The sequence below is a fragment of the Anolis sagrei genome, chromosome 6 (genome assembly GCF_037176765.1).
Source record: "Anolis sagrei isolate rAnoSag1 chromosome 6, rAnoSag1.mat, whole genome shotgun sequence".
Lineage (NCBI taxonomy): Eukaryota > Metazoa > Chordata > Lepidosauria > Squamata > Dactyloidae > Anolis > Anolis sagrei.
In genome coordinates, this window is record NC_090026.1 from 85,650,225 (window position 1) to 85,672,424 (window position 22,200).

General features: G+C 36.9%; 1 protein-coding gene across 7 annotated transcripts in view; it reads left to right on the forward strand.

The window, feature by feature from the left end:
- The window catches only part of THRB (thyroid hormone receptor beta), a 233,891-nt gene that overhangs the window by 177,800 nt on the left and 33,891 nt on the right, over positions 1 to 22,200 (forward strand). Inside the window, exon 1 of one of the 7 annotated variants that reach the window (XM_060781918.2) lies at positions 8,339 to 8,898. The exons of the other annotated variants lie outside the window; for them this stretch is intronic. Coding sequence (XP_060637901.1) covers positions 8,577 to 8,898 — 322 coding nt within the window. The 5' untranslated portion in view covers positions 8,339 to 8,576. Of the gene's footprint in view, positions 1 to 8,338; positions 8,899 to 22,200 lie in introns of those variants that run through there. 7 annotated transcript variants of the gene reach the window in all.

Genomic DNA, 22,200 nt, shown 5'->3' on the forward strand with positions numbered 1-22,200 from the left:
TTGATTGTACTTCAAGCAGGTCCATTGGAATCAAATGGATAAACTGAACATAACTAACCAAGGGCTCATTGCTTTCCATAATTATACGAGGGGCATTTTTTAAGAAAGGTCCATTTGAACATAAGTACACAACGAAAGTTTATTTCAAAAAAGTAAATTTATTTTCAGAAAGTAATACTTCACTCTATTTTTCGACATGGTTGCCAAGTTTGTTCAAACACTTATCATACCTCTGAACCAATTTTAAAATACCCTCTTCATAAAAACTTGCCGCCTCCTCCGATAACCAAGAGTTCACTGTAATCAAAGAAGGGCAACCGGAGCGGTCCTCAAAATGGATGTTGTCACTGCCATCTTTGAATTGTCGTACCCACTTACACACTTTGCTTTCACTCATAACAGTATCACCGTACACTTCACAAATCTGTCGATGAATTTCTGCAGCAGGCAGGTTCCTTGCTGACAAAAAACGTATCACTGAGCGAACCTCACATGTGGAGGGTGAGTTGATAGTCTTAAACATTTTTAAAGCACAGAACAGAACCGTACAGGTTAGCTACAGAGCGGAAACTGAGCACAGTTGTTCCCTAGGCATGCCGGTACATGACGCACGTGCTCGTTGCGGTATGCGCACGAACTTCTAGTGTCTACAACAAAACGGACCTTACTTAAAAAATACCCCTCGTACTTTCCATCTAAATCTAAGCAAATCTAGATCCAAAAAAAGTATTTTATTTCACACATATCTTTGACTTTCAGTCACTTTCAAGCAATGACATAATTTACAAATATCTATTAACAGAGTTCACTTTTTAGGAACATTACAGATAACTTATTTATTTGCTCTTTGTACATTAGTAGTGTCCCAACAGCCATTTGTGAATACTTTATCCACCCTTCCAATTCTTTAAAGGCTTGTTTATTCTAATGAAGATGAAATGTAAACTATAAATTCTGTTATCAGATATGACTTTGGCATTTATTCCCTGCATTACACTTTATACAAACCACATTAGGGCCGTATATCTGTTCCAGGATCCATTATGTAATACTGATTTTGTGTAAACTGGAACCACGTTCTTCTTAACTGAACTGAGCAATGTCTGGCCAAAGCATACCATTTTCTAACCAGGGCTAACTGGCTACCGGTAGCACACAACCACCCTGTTGCAACAGCTCGGCTTGGTGCCAGCTTGTTTCTGGGCACAATTTGAAGTGCTGGTGATGACCTATAAAGCCCTATATGACTCAGGTCCAGGCTGTTTGGCAGATACTAGCCTATACAAATCTGCTCAGGTTATGAGATCCTCAGGAGGGAGAGCCTTCTCTCAGTTCCACCACCACTGCAAGCACAGTTGAACATGAGAGGTGGCTTTCTCAGTGGCTGCCCCTCAACTCTGGAACTCCCTGCCCAGGAAAGCTGAAATGGCCCCCTCCTTGCTGTCCTTCCAGTGGCAGGCTAATACCTTTCTATTTAGGTGGGCTTTTAAAGAGGAACATTCTTAATAATAATAATAATAATAACAACAACAACAACAACTTTATTTATATAGCACTCTATCTCCCCTAGGGGACTCAGGATGGTTTCCAAATAGCAAAACATCAACACAGAGAGTACGCAAAACATAAGCATAGAATTATCAAAACAACACAAATACATTAAAATCCAATCCCACCCAATTCTTCATGCAAAAATTATGGTTAGGACAAGAATTTCAAAAATGGGCCTAGATAAATTAAAAGGGCCGGATCGAGACTAGTGCAAAAACAGGACATGGGCGGAATGGGTAAGGTGCAATAACCGGTCTGAACCATAGTAATAGTGGGTCCTGTGACTGCTCAGTTCCAGGGCCTATTGGAACTTTTATGTCCAGGATAAAAGATGGGGGTGCGAGGCTAGATTCTAATAGTATCCAGAGGCTTAAGATAAGCCAAGGGGCTGCTTTAAGGTATCTGATTATCTAAACAGTTTTTAAGTATTTTAAGGGTTTTTAATTGATTGGTTGTTTACTTTGGTGAGCCTATTGTACACCTGAAATGACTTTATTTTACTCTTTGTTTAGCTTGTAATGTCTTGCAAAGTTTTTTAATGTTGTGAGCCGTTTTGCATCTCAGTTTAGAGCAGTGGTGTCCAACCTTTGGGTCTCTAAGTGTTTGGGACTCTAACTTCCAGAAGCCCCCGGCCAGATTGTCCAATGTCCAGGAATTCTGGGAGTTGGTCCAAAACACCTGGAGGACCAAAAGTTGGGCAACACTGATTTAGAGATAAGTGGGATACACATAATAATACTAGTACAGTAGAATTACTCTAGAACCGCGGTTCCCAAACTGTGTTCTGCAGAACCCTAGGGGGATGGAAGAAGGAAGAACTTGGTAGATTCACAATGCTTAGTAAAAACCAGGGATAGAATTAGGGTTCCACAGGAAAAATATATTCTGAAGGGTTCCATTCTGAAGGGTTCCCCGCCTGTGGAACTCACTCCCCGGGGAGATTAGAACAGCGCCCTCCCTTCTCTCATTCAGGAAACAGCTGAAAACTTGGATGTGGGACCAGGCTTTCGGAAACTCTGGCAGCTAAAAAGAAGGACCATAATGAAGGGCAAATATTGTAGGAACCTATTTCAACCTACTGGACCTACGGAACGCGAAACACTGACCATGAGATTGCTTATTGTTGTGCTATGGTGCTATATATTGATGTTTTTAATCTGTTAATTATTTAATTACTGTTTTTATCTGTATGTATTGTATAAGGGCATCGAATTGTGCCTTCTTTGTAAGCCGCCCTGAGTCCCCCCTCGGGGGTGAGAAGGGCGGGGTATAAGTAGCAGAAATAAATAAATAAATAAATCATCAAAACAGTTTGAGAACTATTCCCTAGAGGAAATGCCTAAAGAAGCACAATTCTATGGTCAAATTCAGGCAGAACTTCCAGCAGATACTCTGAAAAAGTTGCCAAGGTAATCATGCTACAAGTCTAGAGTGGGAACATGTCTTGGCATTTTCTAGGTCCTCCAAGGCAATTCTGTAATATTAAAAACTTTTCTGTATAAATGAATCCATGTTCAATTAGTTCATGTAATTGGTGAGCCTATTGAAAACACTTTAATTTACCATTTGTTCAGCTTGTAATGTTTAGAAAAACAGCAAATATACAGAGATAGATGTGCGAGGTATATATGAGTATGTGTCTGAATGCATGCGTACACGCGTACATGAGCACCCAGAAGGATAGTCCTAGTCAGGTATTCAGGTATTCATTAAGAAGAAAATGGGTCCCTTATCTCCATCACATTTTCATTATCAGTCTCATAGCCTTTCATAAGTGGGCAGATGGAGGGGACATAACATGCCTGCAACATGTTACAAATAACTATAACATGGCTTTTTGGGAATCCAGAAATTACACCTTCTTCTCTACAGCCCATTCCAAACATTACATGCTTCTCTCATCACATCAAAAAACCCTTCTGATACCTTCTTTTCTTTATAGAAAACTATAAGCTCATCCCGCCTCCAACCCCCCGCAGTTCCTTTGTAAATCCAACAGAAATATCTAGGATTCAACCTGGAAGTACTAATTATGGCATTTCCTCTAGAGTGCCTAGACCACAGAATAAGAGTGCTCTAGAAGTAAAGCTTTATAATGCACCCTAAGGTGATGTTGTGTTGAAGTAGTCTTGTGCTATAGTTGAAGAATCTTTAGGGAAAATAGAACCTTTTTTGCTTCTAAGATGCTTCCTTAAGACTGTTGCTAGACTTATAAAAAAATCACAAAGAATACATAGTTTGAATTTTGTATTGAGACAGAAAGAGCAACAAGTCTTGGGGCGGAAATAGGGCACATTGGCTACAACTTCCAGCACACCTTATGGAGCAATCTTCAGGGTAGTCTGTGCCAGGGCAGAATAAATATTGTAGTGCTGGTGTTAGTAATGCTTAACATAATAGCATATTACTCTCATTCAACTGGGAAAAGAATGTTCCATAGAACAACCACCCTGAGTCCCTATGGGGAGATAGGGCAGGATGTAAAGTATTGTTATTATTATTATTATTGTAATGCAAAAAAACTGTAACTATATTTACAGTTATATATATTTATAAATATATTTACAGTTAAATATATTATTTATAAATAAATAAATAAAACTGTGAGCTGGATACAGCTGGTTGTGCTAACTGGAGTAGAGTAGTTCATTCAGTGATTGACTGGTGAATCCAACCTATCAATAAATTCTGATAATTTAACACAGTGGTTCTTGACCTGTGGGCCACGGACCACCAGTGGCCTGCAAAGATGAAAATCTGATCTGCGAGCCTCTTTCCTCTTTATTTCTTTATTTTATTTTATTTCTGCTCCTTTCGTGCCACTTGCCACGCCTTCCCTGCCTCTGACCATGGCATATGTTTTGTTTCAGAAACTAGAGCTGATGTGGTCTATCCAATGTAATTTTCTGAATCAGCACCCCAAACTGAATCTAAAGTTGACCAAAAACTGATTTGTAACCCTTTTTGGTACTAATGTTGGAGAGTGGTCCCTGGTCAAATGGTCCCTAGTTAAAAAAAAAGTTGGGAACCACTGATTTTATGGCTCTGCTCAGTTGAAACAGTAGAGTTTAGACCAGGGTATTTCTATTGTATTGTTATTACTATTAGTATTATATTTTCACAACAGCTCACAGTGGATTTACACATTTAAAAAATTAAAGTATCATTCCAGGTTCTTCTTGGGCCACACAGAAGTTCTCTATCTGAGCTCAATACAAGTCCCAATTCTAAATCCTATTGGATTCTTCCATGAAAACAAAGAATCTCCACTATAGAAGTTGGAATGTGAAGGGTGGGAGGGGGGGGGATGCATCCTATTTTCATAATAGAAACTACCAAAATGTGTTAGTGAGCATTTTCCAGTTTTCAGATATCAAATTTCTTTTATAGGTTTACACATAGAAGAAACAAACTAGTTACTTTTCATGTGAACAGTAAACTTAAGTGCTAATGAAGGAAACGAACGCAGCCATGTAAACCAATATACATTATTGTGGGAGGCAAAAAAAAAATCCTTACTGTGGGAGGGTTGGTTCTTTTATAGAGAGCAACTACATGGATTAAAATTTGGATGAATGCTAATGCTTTTTAGATAGAAATGACCTTTTGGGAAAATGTACCAATAAATCACACACACATATATATTGCCTAGAGAAAATCATAGTTGATTACATCTTTGTAAAAAAATTTAAAAACACTAAAAGCATGAGACAAAAAAAGGTTCTAGGCATAAAATAAATCAAAAATTTCTTGAGAGGCCTGTGAGACATTTCTGTGAGTAGTGCTTGATGCCAAAATAAAACCTTATGACAAATTTGATTGTCCATTAGGCGAAGCTGGTGCAATGTTAGAAACTGAATAATAAATAATTTTATTTTTATACTCCACCACCATCTCCCCGAAGGGACTCGGGGTGGCTCACATGGGGACCAAGCACCGAATATTAACAATTATTTTGCTGTGAATAACTCAGAGGCCCTCAGGAGACACTCAGTAATGAGGGGATCTATTTGCACGCAGAAGGATCTGCATTCAGTCCCTAGTTTTTATAAGCAAGCAGGTCTGGAAAAACTCCTGCATAAATTATTAGAAAACCACTCCAGTCAGTGTTGACAGGGCCAGGCTAACCAGACCAATCAATACTCTGATTCAGTATAAGATGGCTTCCCACAAGTTTTAGTTAAGTGTGTTTAATTTAAAAATCATTGATTCAGACTTGAGAAATGAATGTAGAATTAAATGTACTTTAAATTCATCTTTACTTGAAACTAGATTCTTTTTTTAAAGATGGTGCTATATCTTTTGTAAAAAAAACTATATTGATGTCTGATTTAATTTTTAGGAAACAAAATATAAATGTAATATATATAAAATATCAGGTTGGCTTTAAATATACCCATACTTTGAGCAATATTGAAATCTATAGGACTCTGTAAGCTTACGCCAGGCCTCATCAGACGGGCAAAATTGACTGTCATATGACACTTTCACTTCACTTGCGGCGCAGACCCCACTGGTTCCCATCCCACAATGTCAGTCTACTTTTGGTGAGACTCCCTGGTGCAAGTGAAGTGAAGCATGGTGACGGTTCCCTCCGTGGGATGGGATGAGGAGTGATGTGGGGCATGGGGTGATGGGTTCCCTCCACAGGGCTCTGCTGGATTTGCCATGATGCATGTAAAATCCCATCCTTAATGTGATGAGGTCCTCTGTCACGAAATCTGGCTCCCACCTATCAATTCTGAACTATGCTTTTTCTAATGCATCATTCCAGGGATTTCCAAGCTCAGATGTTCCAGAAACTTCAGCACCTTGGCCAATAATCAGGGATTCTGGAAACTGAAGTCCAAAACATTTAGAAGGTTAGAATTTGAGAAATACAGCGTTATTGTGTCTACACATAGAAAGTCCTCTAAACTTTAGTATGAAGGAAAGCCATTGCATCCCTGCCCCTTAATAATATTAAGGGGAGGCTCTCAAAATAAAGACTGGAATTCTCTTGATGACTTAGGCCAGCATAGCACTCCTTTATGTTGACATAAATCACTTTTGGATTGGAACATAGTCATGGTGAAGGAGTGGAAGAGAAAGACATTCCCATTATTAGAGAAAGCTGCCCTACTAGTTCCTGAAAGGCTCAAGATCTGATGTGGCTATGTTTTGTCTTGAAACTGATGACTTTTCATACCATCCTCTCCATTTGTATTGCACCCATGGGCATTTTGCCCTTGCCATTACACTACTATCTGCAGTGGCCTTGCCTGGCAAACATTTCCATTGTCCGATATTTAGCATAACAATTAATCTGTAGGAAGACCATAGCAGTTTTTCAAATGTGTATCTCTGAAAAATTATTATTGTCTTGGTGATTGTACATATTTATGACAACAACTGCAATCACAAAGTTAAAATAGTTCTCATTCATTCATTCATTCATTACATTCACTGATATCCCACATTTTCCCAAATAATATAACTTAAGGCAGCTTCCTTCTCTGTTGCTAACATCGTCCTTAAAAATTAAACAAGGATGAAGGACGTAGTATGGGAGATGTATTTATAGTTGTAGGGTTTTTTGAAAATTCACAGCATGGTCCTATTTATACATGCTTACTTGTATGACCTCAGTGGGAGTTACTTAATAGAAAGGCAAAGGGTTGCACTAATATTTGTTTCTATCCCAAAATCAATGTTTAAAAATGTCAGGAACATTTCATTGTTTCATAGCAGTGAGGCAGGGAAAAGTAGTACAGAATTAAGTATTTTTCTGGTGGTAATGGTATTATCTAGAATTGCTGGCAGTGCAATCCTATATGTATCTATACAGAGAGGCCCACTGACTTCATTTCAGTAGGAATTGTTCTCAGGTAATTGTGTGGATTGTATTGCATTGCAGAGAGATAGAGATAACGAGAATGTGAGAGAGGTGTGTAATTTTGAAGTTTAAATTATCTTCTTGGCCTGAATGATTGAGAAACATGTTTCTTGTTCTAAGATTTCCTCTAATTATTGATAGCAATTGTGTAATGATTCTTGAAATGTTCATGACATTTATGTTTGAATGAGGCAGATGCAAAAACAGCCATTGGTTCATTACTGAATCATCAGAAGAAAGCAATTTAATGACATCTAACTGGCAACCAATTAAGCTTAACTTTAACATTTTAAGCAGTATTCTTTGCTGATTAAGATGGCGTCTTTTGAAATTTCCCACCTGTTGGATTCAATAAAAATTGCCTTCTAAAGTCATTGAAGTTTGAAAAAGCTGCTTTCTTGCAAACGTGTTAAATTAGCGAGCAGCTGGGAGTTCATCCTATGGTTGTGTAAGGCATGAAAAGTTCACGCAGATAATTCTGTCAATTGAAATCAATAAAGAGGATGACAGATTTAGACGCTAAATTTTTGTAAAAACTAGACTTACTGCCTAAGTCATCAGTATAGCACTATTGGATTTTCTTGGGGCTAATGCTAAAAAACAGGATTATTGATTTCTGGATTTTGAGCCTATCATCTCTCAGATTCCCTAAGCGTTCTTTGTGATGCTTCACACTTAAGTTGACAGTTCCAATGGCATAGCTGTATCCTTGCCTTTGTAATTATTTCTAATCATACTGAAAGGGGAATGGAAATAGCATTATAAAATAATTATTCCCCCTTTCCCACCCCCTGAAAAAAATAGCACAACCAGGGGTCCGGCTGGGCGTTGCCTCTTTGCCTGGTGACCAATACTACCTGCCATCTTCTCTTGGAATTAACATACAGTCACAGATTAAGAACCTTTGACTGTCGTGAATCTGCTTCTCGTTATGTTTGACTGGCAGGAAAGCTCTCAGTCCATCCCTAACATAAATAGGGTATTAGCCCATCAGGTGCCGCTCTAAAGTTAAACATACAATTTTGTGGTTGACTTTCGTGGTCTTGTGCATGCACCCTTCCCTCTTCCATGCGTATGCATCCTGTTGTGTATATGCATGTGAGGGTGTGTTTGTGCATATGTAAAGTGTAGGCTGAGACAGGTTAACAAAATGAACTATTGCATGCAAGAAATCTATGAAGCTCACCCAGCTGCCAGCAGCAACTGCTACATGCAGTCCACTGATTATTGCACTTATATCGAAGATAGTCAGAGTTACAGCAGTTGTGATGCACAGGTCCTGCAGAATAATAACATATATATGGAACAGGCCTGGGCGGTGAATCAGCCTTATACCTGTAGTTACCCTGGAAACGTTTTTAAAAGCGAGTACTCTGATATGGACATGGCCCTGCATCAGTACAGCCAACCTGAATATTTCGCTGAAGAAAAAGCATCGTACTCTCAGTCACCATCGTACTCCCAGAAGAAAGGTAGGGGGCATTTATTTTGGCATTTCTTAATCACAGATAAAATGAGACTGATGTTAAAATCCACCTTTGTCTTTCCCCTCGGCTTGCTTTAACACTTGCGTTTCTCTCAGTTGCATCTTTGAATGTGACGATTACTTGCTCGGAATTGAAAACTGCAGCAACAGATGTTGCTAGGTGATTGGAAATGTTTTTCTTTTTTTAATTTGGGGAAGGGGTTTAAACTATAGTTACTTGCAATTTCTTTCATGTTGATACCAGCAATCTGTCTCCTATATCTCTGCATGCAAGTGATTGTATGATACTAGTATATTTTATTCGTTCAGTGCTTGTCTAGTGTGGATGAAAAAAAGTTTCTCTTCAGCAAGCAGTTCATTATTCAAACACATCCTTGTTAAAATAGAGTATTTTGCTCAGTCTTTGCATCTGAAGAAAGTCTGGTCTAATTAACATTTATGAAGTCAAGAGATTGTTAAAATTCAGTAAGTGCAAAGAATAAAATGCCAGACGGGAAAGTTCCCAAAGTGCTAAGAATTGGATTTTGCCAAAAATAGAAATAACTAAGGACAAAATAACTATAAGTCACAAATACAACTTTACTCTGTACACAACAAGTTGATCTTGGCTCCGAAGTGAATGGAAATGAGAGTTTGATGAGAAGTTGATAACCAGTTTTAAAATATGTGTGCCTCTTACATTATATGTATCAGCTGAATTCCCAACAGCACAATATTTAATATTTCTGAGAAAGATTTAAACACAAGTATGTGCCAGAATTAATAAGAATCCCTTTACTGTTTCAGGTGCTGTATTTTTAATGACATAAACACAGACGTTCCATGTTGTGAAATTATTTATTTAACAGTCTAGCCTTATGCATCTTTACTGAGAAGTCAATCATTTTGTGTTCAATAGGGCTTATTCCTGCAGTCTTAGTCCTACTTATCTTAGAAGAAACTTCATTGAACTCATTGGGAATTGCTCTCAAAAGCTATTCATAGGATTGTGCTGATAGGGATGTGATTAAATCATATAACCAGATTATGAGTTTGATGATGTGATACTTTTTATTTCTTAAAGGTTAATTTTTGTGTATATCTAAAGTCTAATTGAACTAAAGTGATTGGTTGGAGAGGGCATTTATGATTTTGTCGCCAAAGGTAGACTGTTTACATTAGTTTCAGGGATATTAAAAATTGCCTTCTAATGGTGTTTGAAAATAACCATGGAACCTATTGCATTAAGCTTATGTCTTATTATCTTAGGTAATAATCACAGTATTATACAACATAACCAAAGTCTGCATCCTAATAAAGAAAAAAATCTGTATGATAGGATATTAATGGCATACATCTAAGTTTGTTTTGATACTTAAAAGTTTTTGAAATGTTCCATGTTCCAAATCTGAAAATATGCTTTTTAATTTATTCATTTTTCATCTATAATAAATAATAAAAGGGAATATGTATCTATTACAAAAAAAATATTAAAAACCATGCTGTTACCAAAGTCTTTATTTTATTAGAAATTAATATATTATGATAACATTGTGCTCATATATGTATATGTGTGTCATATTGCATCCATTTATAGAATGAATTTAAAACATTCTGTTCTGTTCAATTCACAAACTTTTTGTTTAAAAGAAGCAATATATAAAATTGTATTAAAAACAGATTCTGAATTCATAATAATGTGAAACATGGAACTTCCGTCATACTTGGTGGTTCTTCAGTATCTTTAATTGTAAAAGATACTACGTAATGGTTGAGATGTCTTTATTGGACTAAAAACAGTGTAGAGCTACGCAATAGATTGGACAACTAATCCCACTCCTTTGTTATCAACTAGGTTAATATTGTAAAACCTTGACTTAATAAAAAATAATTAACTGCCCTTCTGCAACAATCTGAATAAAAGGGAATATTTTCATAGTGAGTCAAACATAATTTTATTTTTAAATCTTATTAATTGAACACGAGGAAGAAATGTTTCGAATTCATTTAGCTTTCCCAGAATATCTCAGTCTCATATCTGTTGAATAATATTTGTTGGAAACAATATTTTATTTCTTTTGGCAATCCTTGATAAAAAGTAGTGTCACTAATCCTGCCCTGAGGACAGAAGGCATTAATAAGAAACATTTGTGACATTTGTGTATTGATCCAAAATTGATTTTCCTTCACATATTCTTCTTCCACTTTTTTGTTAGCATTGTCTTAGTATGCACCCATTAAAACAAAATTAAGATCCAAAGCAGGTGTTCGTGATCAGCTCTGTGGAGCTTTCTATTCATTTCATGCAACTCTTAATAACTAGATTTGTATTCATTATCTTGCCAAAGAACAATTCATAACAAGCTTCTACAATGTGAAGCATTTTTGCTTAGAGTTTCAAGTCCTAATGAAAGTTGCTTATTGAAGCTGAATGGCATGTTGTCTTATTGAGCATACAGTCCAGGAAGACATTCTAATAAAAATTCATAACACAAGATCCACACAATGTGTGAGACAGCACTATTGAAAAATTATAAATACCAGGGAAAAAATGAGATAGAAGTTCTACATGTACTTCCAGCTGACAGTTTAGCATGTCTTCATTGTGAAGTTTCAAATCCTCGTGACTTTTTAATGATTAAAAATAATGGCAACAAGAGCCAGAAAAATCAGAATGTGTACTTTATTGCATGCTTGCTTATTTTTTACAAGATGTGGTGACACATTAACCAAGAGAATTGCCCTCTTTTTAAGGAAAATATAATTCTGATGTGTGCTAGAATCAGGAAAAAACGTTTCTAGAAAAAAATGTCTGCTTTAGTTGTAATGGGCAAGTATGGTATGTCACTATAACAACAACCATAAGAGTGCTATACAAACAATTTTGGACATAAAAAAACACATAGCCACCCTCAGTGAGACTGCCAACCTAAAATGGCCGAGTCAATATAAACGTACCTTCCAATTTGTCAAATATCTAAAAATGAAAATGCCAAAACATTTTAGGGAAGTATTTACTCAAGCTAGATTCGATCAGCTTGATAACAATGGTCATATATGGGAGATTTAAGCATGCCTTATAATGAATGGATTTGTATCTGCAGAGCACCAGAAATTGAGGATATAGCACACATATTATTTGATTGTAAATTGTATCAGAAGGTCAGAGACTTCTACCTTGGTCCATACAGCAAACGAACAATGTATTGTGGATTTCACATCAGAAAAACATATTTTATGTGTGGCCAAGACCCAAAAATAACATCTGAAACAGTTCTGTATTTAACCAAAAATTATGTTTCATAACCACATATGTGGGGCTGATCAGGGTAAATTGTAGGGGTGATAAGGAAATATAATATATATATTCAGTTTTATCAGTTTTATCATATCTTATCATATTTATTTACTGTACTGTTATCGGTGTCTTATTTTAACTTACCACATAGATTGCAATCAAGTCTTATCAAGCCTTGTTATTTGGTTTGATATTGTGATATGGCCTTAAGGGCTAATCAATAAAATTATTATTATTATTATTATTATTATTATTATTGTTATTGTTACCAAATGGATTTGAATCCTTTCCTGCCCTCTCATTTTCTTTTACAACCTTTGTAAGTACAGATGCACCCTATATTGTTTTCACCAGCCATAGTTTAAACATAATCAGAGTTTAACGAGCGTGGGTGTCACAAGGAACTGTAATTAGTTTCCCATCGAGGGCAGAAGTTCATTCTCAAAAAAGTAAGTCAGGATTTCCTGTTACATGTGAACCAAAATATCCTTGCGTTTGGTTCTGAATATATTACTGATTCCATTTCAAATCTATGTACAAAGATTCACGAAATATGGTATTGAAGTTCACCTAAGAGGCGGGATATGATGCATGCTGCATTTGATGTCCTCTTTTAGTGGTTAGGCTGGTATATCTTTCTACGGAAAAGCTGGCATTATGTAGTTGGTTTGAGAACTCTGAGATACCAGGGAAACCCAATGTATGGCCTTGGGCATGTCCCATATTCTCATTCTCAGATGTTGGAAATGGGAACCACCCCAAAACAATTTGTGTTTTGAAAACTTGAGTGGAAGTTTGCCTTAATGCCAGTATAAGTCAAACATGATTTGAAGGCATGGAACAACAAATTCTCATAGATACAAAAACATTTGTACCATTAAAATGGTGAAGGCTCCTTCTTTGGAGGCTTTTAAGTAGAGGCTAGATGGCCATCTTTCAGGGGTGCTTTGAATGCAATTTTCCTGCTTCTTGGCAGGGGGTTGGACTGGATGGCCCACAAGGTCTCTTCCAACTCAAGGATTCTGATTCTCTGAAAATATGAATACACACAGGAGCATATAACTACTACAGTTACAAATAATACAAATACAAATGAAATAACAGTTGAGGTGATAGTTCCCCTATTTTACTTAAGCTCTGTGTGATCATTAAGTGTAAATTAAAAAAATGTGTTCTTACTCATTTCTTTCATGGTACAAAAAGAAATCCTCACTCAAAAAGAAACAGAAATATTTTGGATTACAATCCTTTCTTAGTGAAAAGCATTGGGGAAAGGAGAGATCATGCCCACTTTTACATATCCAAGTCTTACATTTTTATTTGGATGTTTGAACAGAGTTTATGAATATAGACTCTGGTCGGATTTTCAGAAAATTGTGTAGAGTGAGAAATAGAATAGATGCAAATCTGTGCAGTAATACAATCTGTATTTCCTAACATTTTTTTCTGTGTTCCGGACTCTGGAAAAAAGAGTCTATTGACTTTTAGATTTACCTTGATTTCAGTCAAAATTGCATATATTGTACAATGCAATAAAATATGACATTATGTTTTTGACTTGAGCTTTTAGATGATGAGGAGGAGGAGGATTTTGGTTTGAACAATATCTCTCACAAACCCGTCAATTACAGACTACCAAAAAGTTTCAAGAGCAACTTAGGAAATACAATGGAAGGAAGTAGCCGGTTGCTTTAAAAAATATTATAAAACTAACACCAAGCAAACCTCTCCATGAACTAATACACATAATTAAGTGTAATGGTGTGTTACATTAAAGTCTAAATCCAATTGCTTGTCCCAACTAGAGAAGATCTATGAAGCAGATTTACATAAATGTTGGCTTACAAGTCAACAGCTGAGTCAGCGGGTCTATTTTAGTTCAACTAACAATTGGATTTAGCCTAAATGCATCGCATGAAGCCATCTACACTTATATGTTTTATTCAGGATAGACTAAATATTAACAGAATGGTGGCCTAAAAGTGAATGACTTTAGCTAGGAGGATAGATTCACTTGATGAATGCCATTTGGACAATCTAAGCCATTCAAACATTTTACCTGCTCTCCTTTAATATTTGAAGGTACTCTTCCTCTTTGACAGGTCCTTAACTATGGAATAAATAAGAATACTTAATCTCTACAGTTATCAGTTCGTAGAACAATTGTGGATGATTTTTTTTTTAAATTCAGGACTTTATAAAAGAAGAGCCACTTTTCATCCAGTGGCAATCATTCAGCAAATAGTGTGGAGAAAGAGACAGCAAATCACCCAACATTAGATTTTCCCTGTTAAGCATCATCAAGGAAGAACATCACAATAAATAACAATATTGGTACTTAACACAAATAGAATTGTTTCCCTTGTTTTTCAGAACAAACAGTCATAGAAGGCACTAACCGGCCTGCCTAAGGAAATGTACCAAATTGATAATGGAGGTGGGAATATAATCAAATTCTCCCTTTCCACCTCATCCAGTGATTCATACTTTCCTAATTTGCTGGGTATATATATTTCTAAATTAGTCTGAACCAGAATTCAGTTAGGGTGGCAAGATCACTCCTCTTTTTTTTATAATGAAGGCACGCTGTGTTAGTATTATATTAACTCATATCACCTTGTTACCCTAAAATCTCTTTTTCTTCAAATATAGTACATTATGCTTCAATGAGCTGAGGACAAGGAGCATGTATTTAAGAGCAACATCTGTAGTCGGCACCTTTGTGAATGGCCAGAACACCCATTACTTATCACAGAGGCTGGCAATTGGTCTCTGAAGGTAGTGGGCGTTTGTCCATTTGCTCATGTGGCTCCCCACAGCTTGAACAGAATTGAACTAATATCCCACAATTTTCTTAAATGTGCTGCTTATTTCCTCCACAGAAGAGCACATAGGTATTTCCTTCTAAGAAAGAAATACAATATGGTACCATAGGAGTACCAACTTAAAAGAAATGAAGAAAAACTGGGAAAAAATCATTCATACTAGATACATAAGAACTAATTATCCATTGACTGCTATGTTCTCACTACAGTTTGCTGGAAACTAACACAACAGAAATATATCAATACATGGCCCTTAGTTCAGGGACCCTGTATTATGTTACATAGACAATACTTTTTGAATACTTGTCAAACAAGACATAGGTGAATATTGTTGGACTGCCTCTATCCATGTGTTCTGCACTCAAGCATCCACAGCTTGAAAATATTTTTTTTAATGTAAAAGCAAACCTTGATATTGCTATTTCATATAAGGGATACCATTTTACTACACTGTTGTATATAATGGGACTTAAACATCCTTGGATTTGGGTATTCATGGAGGCTCCTGATATCAAACTCAAGGAGGGTTGCATACATATATATTAGTAGACTTTTAAATGATCAATTAAATAAATGATCACAACATCAATTATTGCTGTTATTACCAGATAGAAATCAACTAACTGAATAGAGATTTAGTAACTGAATATGAGACAAGATATTGAAAATATTAACAAAGGGGAAAGAATAATAATAATAATAATAATAATAATAATAATAATAATACTTTATTTGTACCCCGCTCCCATCTCCCCAAGGGACTCTGTGCGGTTTACATGAGGCCGAGCCCAAAATACAACAATAAACAATAACAACAATAATACAAAACAATAAATAAACTCATAAGCAAAATAAGCAATAAACATTAACAATAACACAATGCATTTAAAAACCTATGGCTGGGCCAAATGTAATAATTAAAATTTTTAAAAAATAATGCTGGGCATGACAAGGTGTCATGTAACTGGTATAGAAGTTTAGGAGAGGGATGAAATGTGCAGACAATCTTAGATCACTAATAAAGTGCATTTAGGGACATATTGCTGGGAGTTTCCTTATTCTGGGAAGGCACACTGAAACAACTTATGAAAGAATGACGAAAAGAATAGCAAACATATTAAATTTAAACTACAATAACAAAATCATCACTATATGATAAATGCCATCATTTTACAATTGAGGAAGTATGAATCTTTCTTGTCCTGAATTTGTTGCAGCTATATCATAAGCATCTTTCCACTTTCTTAGTGTCATTTATTGTTTGAGATGGTTGAGAAAAGTTTGTGACTTGAAATCACCCATACAATTTAATGAACTAAATATTTGTCCCAATCTCAAGCGTGAGAAGCATGCTCAAATTTTACCATGCATAATTTGCAACATGATTAAATGACATGTCCTCAAAAAAGACAAAGGGACTGATTGATCGTGGGAGTTTTCCATTATTTGTTTAAAGCTGCTAAAAGGAGATCGGAGTACATAGATCAGATTGGGCTGCAGTGTAGGAGAAATGAGGATAGTTGATGTATATATCTACAGGTAAGCTATATTGGTTTCAAGCTAACACACACTGTATATTTGTATTTTATTTTAAGAGGACTAGATGTATGTTGTATGTTGTGTTTGCACTGTCTGTTTTGATAAGACTGACTGGTTAATCAATAAAAAATTATTCTCACGATTGATAGTGGGTTTCAGTTAGCTATGCAGAAAAATAATATAAGTATAAAACAGTGATACCTGCTTAGGCTCCAGTATTATATTGTCTGATTGATAATAGGTATTGATGTACAAGACTCTCCCTGAATGAGATCAGGAAAAGCAATACAACATTTTTACTCAGAGACTCCCAGGCCCATTTTAAACTAGGCCCACCCATGGAGGGGGACAACAGCCTTGCAAACAGTACTTTACTACCGCAAGGAACCACCAAAAGGCTAAGCAGAGGGTTGCACAAACACAACAAAGACCAAGTAACAAGAGCAGAATAATCCCAAATAAACAGCTCAGGGCAAGGTCCCTGGGGCTTACGTGTCTTTACACTAATGCACAGAGCATGGATAATAAACAAGATGAACTCCACATAAACAAGACAAACTCCACAACACCACACTTACTATGTCATAGGCATCACTGAAACCTGGTGGGATGACCCCTGTCACTGGAATGTAGGCACCAAGGACTATAACCTCTTTCACAGAAACTGAACAAAAGCGAGAGGAGGGGGAGTAGCCTTATATATCAAAAACAGTTACACCACAAGACTTCAATCTGGGAAACCAGCTTGAAAGCATCTGGATAAGAATAAAGGGAATTTGGACTCAAAAGGATCTTGTCTTGGGCATGTACTACAGACCTCCAAGCCAGGATGAAGAACTAAATGAAGCCTTCTGTCAACGGATGCGCCTGACCAAACAAACAGGCACAAAGAAGAAATATAGTAGTCATGCGTGATTTCAAATATCCTGATATTTGCTGGAAAACAAACTTGGCCAAGAGTACAAAGTCCAACAAATTCCTCACTTGCCTTGCAGACAGTTTTATGGTCCAGAAGGTAGAAAAGGCAACAAGGGGATTGGCTACTCTCAATCTCATTCTAACAAATGTGAAGGACCTGATCAATGCAGTCGAAGTGGTCAAATCCTTAGGGGAAAGCAATCATGTGCTCCTGCAGTTTGCAATACAAAGGAAGGTCGAAACTAAAACAAGTCAAACCCACTTTCTGGTCTTTAGGAGAGTTGTCATCCAAAAATGAAGGCAATATTGAGCAGCATTCTGTGGGCATCGATACTAAAAGACAAGGGAGTTAAGGATGGATAGGAGTTTTTCAATAGTGAAATACTCAAGGCACAATTGCACACAATGTCAAGAAAGAGAAAAAATAAGACAGGTGCAAAGAAGCCAGAACTTCTAACTGGGCTAAGACTCAAAAGAGACATGCACAAGAAGTGGAAAAGGGAAGAAACCACCAAAGAAGAATTCAAATGAATAACCAATTTATGTAGGGAAAAGATTTGTAAGACTAAAGCAGAAAATGAGTTCAGGTTTGCCAGGGACATTAAAATTTATCAAAAACAAGTCATGCCACACTTATCTGATCTCTTTTTTCGATAGAGTTACAAGCTGGATAGATGCAGGGAATGCCATGGATGTAGCATATCTGGATTTCAGTAAGGCCTTTGACAAGGACCCCCATGGCCTTCTGGCAAACAAAGTAGTCAAATGTGGCCTAGACAAAACTACAGTTAGGTGGATCTGTAATTAGTTAAGTGAATGAACCCAACGGGTGCTCACCAATGCTTCCTCTTCATCCTGGAAAGAAGTGACGAGTGGAGTGCCATAAGCAAGGTTCCTTCCTGGGCCTGGGCCTGTTCAACATCTTTATTAATGACTTGGATGAAGAATTAGAAGGCATAATCATCAAGTTTGCAGACAACACCAAATTAGGAGGGATAACTAATACTCCAGAAGACAGGAACAGAATTCAAAACCATTTTAACAGATTAGAGAGAGATGAAGTTCAACAGTGACAAATGCAAGATACTCCACTTAGGCAGAAAAAAATGAAATGCAAAGATAATGAATGGGGGACACCTGACTTGACAGCAATATGTGTGAAAAAGATCTTGGAGTCCTCATGGACAGCAATTAAACATGAGCCAACAATGTCATGCGGCAGCTAAAAAAGCCAATGAGATTTTGGTCTGCATAAATAGGTGTCTAGATCCAGCAAAGTCATGCTACCCCTCTATTGTGCCTTGGTTAGACTACACCTGGAATACTGTGAAGAGAAGGCTGAGACATGATGGCCATGAATAAATATGTGAGAGGAAGTCATAGGGAGGAGGGAGCAAGCTTGTTTTCTGCTGCCCTGGAGACTAGGATGCGGAACAATGGCTTCAACTTACAGGAAAGGAGATTCCACCTGAACATTAGGAAGAACTTCCTAACAGTAAGAGCTGTTCAGTAGTGGAATTCTTTGTCCTGGAGTGTGGTGGAGGCTCCTTCTTTGAAGGCTTTTAAACAGAGACTGGATGGCCATCTGTTGGGGGTGCTTTGAATGCAATTTTCCTGCTTCTTGGCAGGAAATTGGACTACTTGACCCACAAAGTCTCTTCCAAGTCTATGATTCTATGATTCATCTGATACAATGTCTACTTTTTTGTTTTCTGTCTTTCAGAGAAATCCAGTGAAATTTCGATAGATAAAAGGAAAACTATGCATGTTACGGATTACATGCATATAGCTGTGATACTTTCGAATTATCATTGAAAGTATTACAGCTATATGCATGCATTTCATAAAATGCAGATAGCTATATTTCCAATGATAATGTGAATCTAAGGGATACAGTATTTTCTGAGTTCTCTATAGAATCCATTCTTGTCAAGTTGTGTGGATAAGCCCGTCAAAAATGTTGTGGGCAATGCAATGCAAGGTGCTAAGGGATTTTTGCTTTGGAGTTGGAAATGCAGTAACAGAATCATTGTGTGTAAAAGGTAGACTTGGATCTGTCATCTAGGATAGTTGGTTCTACAGACAAGTTCCCTAGAAGCCATCTTGCTCAAATGCTAATGGATTTCAGGAAGAGTTGCTCATGCTGGATTATGGCACACATTCTTCTAAGGTGTCTGCATCTGCTCCTGCTGAGCAGTTTGTCTTGCCAAGAGTTCAGATTAAACAGATTTGCCGGTTGGAAGTCTGACAGATTGTAGCTTTATCTTTAACGGCCATAAAAATACTAGACAGATGAAGGTCAAGGTCATTAACAGTTATTGGAGCTTTTTCATTCAATCTTGATTTGCACTTGTGTGATCAAAATACAGATTATCTGTGTACTGAATAGGGGTGCTACAAAAGCCTCTAGGTTACGGAATGGTCTGTTTGGGATAATTATGTATAACTATTTTTTTCTTGCTAAGCAACTCTCTTATGAAATTCTTTATCAATATTTACCACAGAAAAGCAAACATTTCTGCCACAGGATGAAAAACGTAATAATATGTTTCCCTAGTACACACAAGTCTGCAAGATGCTGTAGGGTTGTTGTTTTTTTTCCAGGCTGCTCTCTCGATCCTCAAATCTATGTGACAATTTTTCTGTAGGCTCAGAAGGGAATACCCAGTAGAACTCACTTTTATTTGACATTGGGATTTTTCACCCTCTGGAAACATAGTGTACAAAACTTCTCCCTTTAAAAATGATTTTATGGTTGCATTCTGTTTTATTCTGTATTTGATTTGGGTTTGTCAAAGCTTATTCAAGTATTAAGGAAGAGTTAGAGCAGAGTGGTGCAGTGGTTTTAGTATTAGATTGAGACCAGAGTCTGGATCCCCACAGAGCCATGGAAACCTACTGGGTGACCATAAACAAGTTATGCTCTCTCACAGCCCTAGAGAAAGAGAATAACAAACCTCTCTCTGAAAAAAATAAGCCTAGAAAAGATCAGTTCATCTTGCGGTCACCATCAGTCAAAACCGACTTGAAAGGCACACAACAACAAGATTTTTAATATACCTTTCATTTTGAAAATTGGCAATCATGAAATAATTAATCATTTATATCAATTTATTGCATGGCTACTGTCTCATAGCTACTTCATTTTTTTTTCAAAATGACTATATTTTTTTAACAGGAAAAAATATGTGAAGCAAGGTTTGAGTGCTTCTATTCAGTGGCAACCTTGGTCCAAATATCAACAGTGTAGATGCACACATCGCAACATTTCATTAATGAAAACAGGAACACTATAGGCCAAGCAATAACAGAATGTGGTCAGTATGGCAGAGGTTATTGGTAAGGAGGAAGACACAAGCTAAATGAGACTCCAGCAGGTTGCTTTTGCCTGAACCTATGGGAATGGCACAGCTCAAGCAAGTTGAGGATAAAAGAAGAAAGTGGGATGGGGACAGAGTACGTGGCATATGTTAAAAGCAGTGGAAAAAGTGGGATGACAAAGGATTAATTGGAATGGTCCCAGCAAAAATTGGGACAGTTGGAGGATATGTAGTTGTGGTTTTGCTTGTCTGGATGTTTAAATTTTATGTATGTCTTATGTTAATGGTTTTTAATTGATTTTAAGTTTAATAGTTTTTAATTGATTTTATATAGTTATATGTAGTAATTAGTTATTATGATTTCTTTGTGTTCTGTATGTTGGCACTGAATTTTTACAATTAGTATGTTGTAAACCACCTTGAGTCCCTCCAGGGGTGAGAAAGGCAATATATAAATGCAGTAAGTAAGTAAGTAAGTAAGTAAATACTTTTGGATCATCTTACGATCAGTCCTATAGCTAAGATCCCAAGAAGAGTCCAAAAATGCAAGGTAGTTTTGTTGATCCATATCTTCAAAGTAGTTCTAGCCTCTACTAGGAGAAGATATTTTGTGAATCAGATAGATCTTAATTGGCCATTCAGGACCAAGACACCCCAAGATATTTTTCACAATAAAATGGATGTTCACAACAATAAATGGTTGCTGGGAAAATTCATTTCCCATTACCTACCATGAGCATCTGAGGTGTGCATTTTTATTCAGGAATGGGAAAGGATACCACCATTCATGCTTTCTCCTGCTGATACAGGAAATTGACTGTAGTCTCATCATTGGGCCATTGTTGTATTTCCCACCCATGCTTTTAGTTATATTCTAGGACCCCCCGGTTGTGCAATGGGTTAAACTCTTGTGCCGGCAGGACTGAAGACCAACAGGTCAGAGGTTTGAATCCAGAGAGAGCTCGGATGAGCTCCCTCTGTCATCTCCAGCTTCCCATGCAGGGACATGAGAAAAGCCTCCCACAAGGATGGTCAAACATAAAAAAAATCCCAATGTCCCCTTGGCAACGTCCTTGCAGATGGCCAATTCTTTCACACCAGAAGTGACTTGCAGTTTCTCAAGTTGCTCCTGACACAGAAAAAAAGTTATATTCTTTCCCCAAATTTTCTCTAGAAAACCATTGTGTCATGTAAACCACCTGTCCACATGAAGATGTCAAGAGCCAATTATTGTCCCTTTGAGAACTATCTGAAGTCCCCTAGATTTCCTTATTTTTGTAGCTCTGCACTTATCAAACCTGAACTGTCCTTAGAAGTAAAGATGTCTAAATTGAGACTGTTGTACATGACTCATTGTAAAAGACACTCGTAGAAAGCACAGGAAAAGAGGAAGGCTACATTCCATAGAT